This window comes from Narcine bancroftii, chromosome 1 (assembly GCF_036971445.1).
Source record: "Narcine bancroftii isolate sNarBan1 chromosome 1, sNarBan1.hap1, whole genome shotgun sequence".
NCBI lineage: Eukaryota > Metazoa > Chordata > Chondrichthyes > Torpediniformes > Narcinidae > Narcine > Narcine bancroftii.
This window is the reverse complement of record NC_091469.1, coordinates 58,706,351-58,713,444: the sequence shown is the minus strand read 5'-3', so window position 1 is coordinate 58,713,444 and position 7,094 is coordinate 58,706,351. Positions and strand designations below refer to the sequence as shown.

Below are 7,094 nucleotides of genomic sequence, written 5' to 3'. Positions count from 1 at the left end.
GGACTCAAAGGTGGATAAAACTGGAAAAAAGACTAACAGAAAGAACAAAGTAACCAAATTTATGGTTAAATCGATGCAGGAAATGCAACTTTTGGATATATGGAGGAGACAAAACCCAAAGGAGAAGGAATACTCATATTATTCAGGTAGACATAAAACATACTCAAGGATAGACCTGTTCCTGTTGTCTCTCCAAGGGAGAGTTAGGAAAACGGAATATAAAGCTAGATTGTTATCGAATCACTCACCCCTGTTATTAGCAATAGAGCTGGAGGACATCCCACCGAGAACGTATAGATGGAGATTAAACTCCATGCTACTTAAAAGACAGGATTTTAGAGAATTAATTGAGCGACAAATTAAAATGTACTTTGAAATAAATATGGAATCAGTGAAAGATAAATTTATACTATGGGATGCAATGAAAGTGTTCATCAGAGGGCAGATATTAAGTTATGTAACTAAGATGAAGAAGGACTACAATCAGGAAATAGAACAGCTGGAAAGGGAAATAGCAAGTACAGAAAAAGAATTAGCAATAAGGGAAGATACAACAAAAAGAAGAGAATTGGCGGACAAAAAAATAAAAAATGAAACACTACAAACACAAGGCGGAGAAGAACATAATGAAGACAAAACAGCAATATTATGAGCTAGGAGAAAAAATGCACAAAATACTAGCTTGGCAGCTTAAGACAGAACAAACTAAAAGAATGGTATTGGCATCAAGGAAAAAGGACAAACAAATTAAATATAACCAAACGGAGATCAATTAAAACTTCAAGGAATTCTACGAGCAACTATATTGAACTGAGAACGAAGGGAAAGAAGACAAAATAGATGAGTTTCTAACTAAAATTGAACTACTGAAATTGCAAGAATAGGAGCAAAATAAATTAATAAAATCATTTGAAATAGAGGAAATACAGGATATATTAAAAAAACTACCGAACAATAAAACACCGGGAGAGGATGGACTCCCAACAGAATTCTATAAAACATTTAAAGACTTATTAATTCCTCCGCTCCTGGAAGTAATGAACCAGATTGAAGAAATACAGAACATGCCAGATTCATGCAAAACAGCAATAATTACAGTAATACCAAAAATGGGGAAAAATCCACTAACATCAGCCTCGTATAGACCAATATCCCTACTTAACACAGATTATAAGATAATAGCTAAACTATTAGCAAACAGATTGGCCGACTGTGTACCAAAAATAGTAAAACTAGATCAAACTGGATTTATTAAGAAAAGACGAACAACGGACAATATCTGTAAGTTCATTAACTTAATCCATGCAGTTCAAGGAAACAAGATGCCAACAGTGGCAGTTGCCTTAGATGCAGAGAAAGCCTTTGACAGAGTAGAATGGAATTATTTATTCAAAGTACTACAGAGGTTCAACCTAACAGAGAAATATATTAATTGGATTAAAGCATTATATAAGGGAGCATTGGCGAAGGTGACAGTAAATGGATATATATCAAGCCAATTTAAATTAAGCAGATCAACTAGGCAGGGATGTCAACTATCTCCCACACTGTTCGCGTTAGCTATAGAACCACTGGCAGAACTGATAAGAACAGAAAATAAAATAAGAGGGATAAAAATAAAAGAGAAGGAATATAAAATCAGTCCATTTGCAGATGACATCATAGTATACTTAACAGAACCAGAAATATCAATAAAAGAATTACATAAGAAATTGAAGGAATATGGAGAAGTATCGGGGTACAAGATCAACGCAAATAAAAGTGAAGCGATGCCAATGAATAATGCGGATTTCACAAAGTTTAAGAAAGAATCACCATTTAGATGGCAAACACAAGCAATCCAATACCTAGGTATACAACTAGATAATAATCTAGGCCATCTATACAAACTAAATTATCAGCCATTAATGAAGAAATTACAAGACAACTTAGAACATAGGAAAGATTTACCACTAACACTGATAGGAAGGGTAAATTGCATTAATATGAATAGCTTCTCAAGGATACAATACCTATTTCAATCGTTACCAATTCACCTAACAGAGAAATTCTTCAAGGAGCTAAAGAAAATAATAAGGAAATTCTTATGGAAAGGAGGGAAACCGAGGATAGCGCTCGATAAATTAACAGAATGGTACAAACAAGGGGGCTTACAGCTACCAAACTTTAAGAATTATTATAGAGCAGCACAATTAAGATATCTATCAGATTTTTATCAAACAAGGGAAAAACCAGATTGGACCAGATTAGAGCTAGATAAAATAGGGAAGAAGGTACCTGAACAAATACTATATAGGTGGGATGAAATGCTGGTGCAACATAGGAATTCACCAGTACTGCGCCATCTGCTCAACATTTGGAAGAAGATTCACATAGAAAGGAATAAAACAAATTATCAACTACCAAAATTAATATTGACACAAAATCAACTAATCCCTTTCACAATAGATAACCTTTCCTTTAGAGAAAGGGAGAGAAAAGGGATCAAAAGAATAGAAAATTGTTTTTCGGGAAATAAATTATTATCTTTTGAACAAATGAAGGACAAATATGGTATAACTTACGGTACAATGTTTGCATGCCATCAACTGAAAACCTACTTGAAGGACAAATTGGGAAGCAGACTGAGGTTACCAGAAGGAAGCAATTTTGAATATGTGATTACAGACACAATGATAATTAAAAGATTTCTAACAAACATTTACATCAAACTGCAAGAGAAAGAGAATGAGGAAACAAGCTGTAAACCCAAACAAAAATGAGAACAAGATCTAAACATAAAGATAAAGAATGAAAAAATGGGAAAAGCTATGCTCCGGAACTTTGAGAAATACAATAAACACGAGGTTACGCATGATACAATATAATTGGTTACACAGGCTATACACCACGCCTCAAAAGTTAAATAAATGGGACCCTACAGTACCAGATAGATGTTTTCATTGTAAGAAGGAAATGGGAACAACAGTACATGCAATTTGGGCATGTGAGAGAGTGGAAAAGTTTTGGGAAGATCTAAACCAGGTATTAAATAAAATCACAAAAAGCAACATACCAAAAAATCCAGAGATCTTTCTTCTAAGTAATATAAGAAGTAAAGAACTTGGACTCGGTTTGTATGGAGCACAAAAAAGATTTATTATGATAGCCTTAGCTGTAGCAAAAAAATGTATTATGTCAACCTAGAAATTAGAAGATAGCCAATGGTACATAGAAATGAATAAATGTATTCCATTGGAAAAAATAACATATAATTTAAGAAATAACATCACAGTATTCAAACAAATTTGGGAACACAACAGAGAAGTCCGACCGCGAACCTCCACCGCCTAAAATGACAGAAGGAGAAGAAGACGAAATGATTTGACCCCAGTATGTAAAAGTAGAAGATACAAATTTCTTGTTTATTTTCATTGTGTGATGACATTGTTTAATGGGTTTAATGTATCATATAGGTTGAACGTTGAGTGGGTGGGGAGGGGGGGGTGAAGGAGGGAGGGAAGGGAGGGGGGAAGGGGAGAAAATGACACTGTGTATATTCAAGAGGGAAATGTTTGTGTGTATTTTGGTTAGTATGGTTCAGTGTGAAAAATAAAAATATTTTTAAAAAATGGAGAGCAGTTTCCTGGGCAGGTGCAGGACCTCGGGCTCAGTGGTGTTCCTTCCCTCCCTCCTCGGCAAACCAGATGCCAATGCCGACTCCAAACCGTCCCCTCAGATTCCTTGGTGTGTGTGTGTGTGTGTGTGTGGTAAGCGTTGGGGAGCATTCAGAGTCAGGACTCCAGCGAGTTCCAGTGACCGGGAAGAGAGGAACCCGCCGATTCACCACTGAGTGTTCCATCAGCCCGGGAAGCCTCGCCGGAGATCAGCAACAGTGTGGGGGGGGGACATTTTGGGGGATCGGCGGTGGCAGTTGGGAGATCTTGGTGATCAGTGGTGACATTGGGTTCATGTCGGTGATTGGAGGTGGCAATTAGGTCGTCTCAGTGATTGGCAGGAGCCAGTTTTTTTTGTGAGAATTTTCTGCTACTACTGGGCTGTTTTTTTAAAAAAAGACCAGTTATCCAGAAAAAAAATGTTTATCTGATATAGGCCCTGTCCCAACCATTTTGGATAATCGGAGTTGTACTCTATCTCATCTAATACTGGTTTTATGACCATCAATCACAGTGATGGAAGGGGTAGGAAGGTGGTATGGCCACAGACCTTCAAAATAAATTGCCCCCCTCACTCAATAACCCCCTTCCCAGTTTTTAGGCATTTCTCAGGCATCCCTAGTTCACCTGGAAGACTGAATGGAAAAATTCAGAGTTTGTCAGCATAGGGTAAACCTGCTGTCGAGAGACATTCGGGATTGTCTGTTTAAAAATTAATCCATCATATCATCCTGACCTCTTTCTTTTCCTTTTCTGGGAGATAGCTAGGTTCTGCTCTTCTCTAAAGGTTTCCCCATCCACTGATACAAAAGATAGAATTGTAGTAGCTGAGTAAGTGTGTTTTGTATTTTGGGCTGTATCAATTCTGCATGTATGTTTTACTGTAATATTTTGCATGGAAGTCTTCCTATTGGTGCACCTTGAACCTATGGTGTTAGATTGACATTAATGCATGGCTTCTAGCTGCTTGGGGTCTCTACCTTTGCAATTGTTTCTGTCTATTCTCAACTGGACTGTTTTAAAAGTACAATCAGAAAGTGTGTAGCACAAAAGCAAATAATTTTGTGCCAGCCTGACTTCCTGTAATTTCTAACACTCATGCTTTTGGAAAATTGTATCTCACCATTGTTTCAGTCTTGAATTCCCAAAGGTATTGCCCTGGGCTCAAATCTCTCTCCCAAAGCCCAGACCCTGCAGATCATACTGAAAACCAGTCGAGGTGCATTTTAGCCGAAAGTGCTATACTTTTGATATACTTCAAAAATACAATTAATGATTAAAATCTGCTTAGCAACTAACCAAACTGTGCCCATTTTGAAAAGTTGACCTATTTAACAAACTTAGTTGAAACTAAGGATCCTATGTTATTTTTCAAACAGGCATTTTATGGCCAATGTTTTGGAGAAGATAAGGTGGAAGTAATTAAAGACTCCAGTCCTGTGGAAAAGGCAAAGCTGGATCCCAGCAAGGTCAGTTGACAATTACAGTGAAGATCCATTCCTCATGAGTGTTTTCAATTTTTATTTTGAAATCTTCATAAAAGTTATTTTCCCCTATATTCTTCTCTGAATTTTTCGATCTATGATACACATCTGCAGGGACATGTTAAGTTTCTGAACTGGTTATATAAATGCCTGGACTAATGATCTGAAGACCAAAAGAACTGTTGGAGAATTTAAATTTAACAAATTTTGGAATAACATGTTAACAATCTGTCACTGCAACCTTGAAATTACTGGACCTTCACAGAACCCAAATGGATCACGATCTGTCATACCTACTATGCTTGTTGTATAATTATCTTGAAATGTGGTTGGCTCAAAACTGCCTTCTAAAATAGCTTAAAGCATGCCATTGAGGGTAATTAGGGATGGAGTGGCCAGCACTTTCATGAATGAATTATGAAAAAGGTATCGTAACATCTTGCAAATGAGAGTCCAACTCAGCAGAACTTCAACAAATAGTCTCCAAATTGGAACCCAATACTTTCCTCCAAGACATTGTTTTTGGGTGATGTCGATTGGGCAAAGAGCAAACTTAACAGCAAATAATACATTTCTTTTAATCTTTTCACATGTGTTTCCAGGCCTACATACAAATAACTTTTGTCGAGCCATTCTTTGATGACTATGAAATGAAAGATAGAATCACCTATTTTGAAAAGAATTTCAATCTTCGGCGCTTCATGTACACAACTCCATTTACCAAGGACGGACGCCCCCGAGGAGACCTCAGTGAGCAGTACAAGAGAAAGACCATCCTGACTACTCTACATGCATTCCCTTACATTAAAACCAGGATTAATGTCATTCAAAAAGAAGAGGTACAAAAAGTTAATTGAAAGGCATAAGAACTAAAATTTGTCGTTACCATAACATATCCAACTACCCAATTCTCGTGCAATCTGTCTCATTTTTCGATCATTTCTTCACATTCTTCATAAAATTGGGTGATAATGAAAAAGTGTGGGAGTACAAATGTAGTACTTAATTGACTTCACATTATATTTGAATGAAAGGAAAGTATGAAAGAATAAGCCCAAAAGGATGGTTGAGGCTAAAACATTTTGTACCAAAGGGGATTTCCTTTCATTTATGGAGAAATCAAAATATTTTCCAACGGTTTCAAATTGGTCATTTGGAACATACCTGTACTGTGATATGGATGGAAAATTAGCAATCGAAGTATCAACATTTGACTTAAAATGCAAATACAAATTGTGAATATGTATGAGCAATGCAGTTTCTTTCATTGGTTGTATTTAAAGGGCAGATGGTTCAAGGCTTTCATAATGTGGAAGGATGGCTATATCAGAAAAGCAGAAGATAAAACCTGATGAGGAATACAGGGATATTTCATAAGTGGAAGGAAGTTCAATTGAAATTTGTTATGTCAAGTTCTCTTTTCTTTCTCTTCTTTCTTGACTATCTCTGTTTCAATATGGGTAGTTGTTAGCTCTTCCTGGTAATTTAGTTTAGATTTGTGGGTCATGCACTGAATTTTGACTCTTATTTAAATACGCAAAAAACCTGGATGACCTGATCCCAGGGGCTGTTTTACAATTAAGAAGGGGTGTGGCTCGGTTTAGTTTCACTGGATAAAATTGAAAGCTTTTCACGACGCAGAAGCAATGAATAGCAAGTTTCAGTATCTTTCAGATTTTAATTTCTGATATCTGATGCTACCCAATGTCATAGATACAAGAGTATTTCTAGTGGGAATCGAGTTCAAATCTGTGTACAGTTATTTGGGGTGGGAAAGGGATAACTGTTGTTCTGTTTTGCAGTTTATCTTGATGCCAATCGAAGTAGCTATTGAAGACATGCAGAAGAAAACTCTTGAATTAGCAATTGCAACTCACCAGGAACCTCCAGATGCCAAAATGCTTCAGATGGTGCTGCAAGGCTCAGTGGGAACTACTGTAAACCAGGTACCACA

General features: G+C 36.7%; 1 protein-coding gene across 5 annotated transcripts in view; it reads left to right on the top strand.

Annotated features, from left to right (window-relative positions):
* The window catches only part of dock8 (dedicator of cytokinesis 8), a 259,931-nt gene that overhangs the window by 244,902 nt on the left and 7,935 nt on the right, over positions 1–7,094 (top strand). For 4 of the 5 annotated variants that reach the window (XM_069927641.1, XM_069927639.1, XM_069927643.1 and 1 more), the window contains 3 exons: positions 5,036–5,125; positions 5,743–5,979; positions 6,943–7,086. In XM_069927641.1, coding sequence (XP_069783742.1) covers positions 5,036–5,125; positions 5,743–5,979; positions 6,943–7,086 — 471 coding nt within the window. The remainder of the gene's footprint in view (positions 1–5,035; positions 5,126–5,742; positions 5,980–6,942; positions 7,087–7,094) is intronic. The other variant, XM_069927656.1, reaches the window with a different exon arrangement.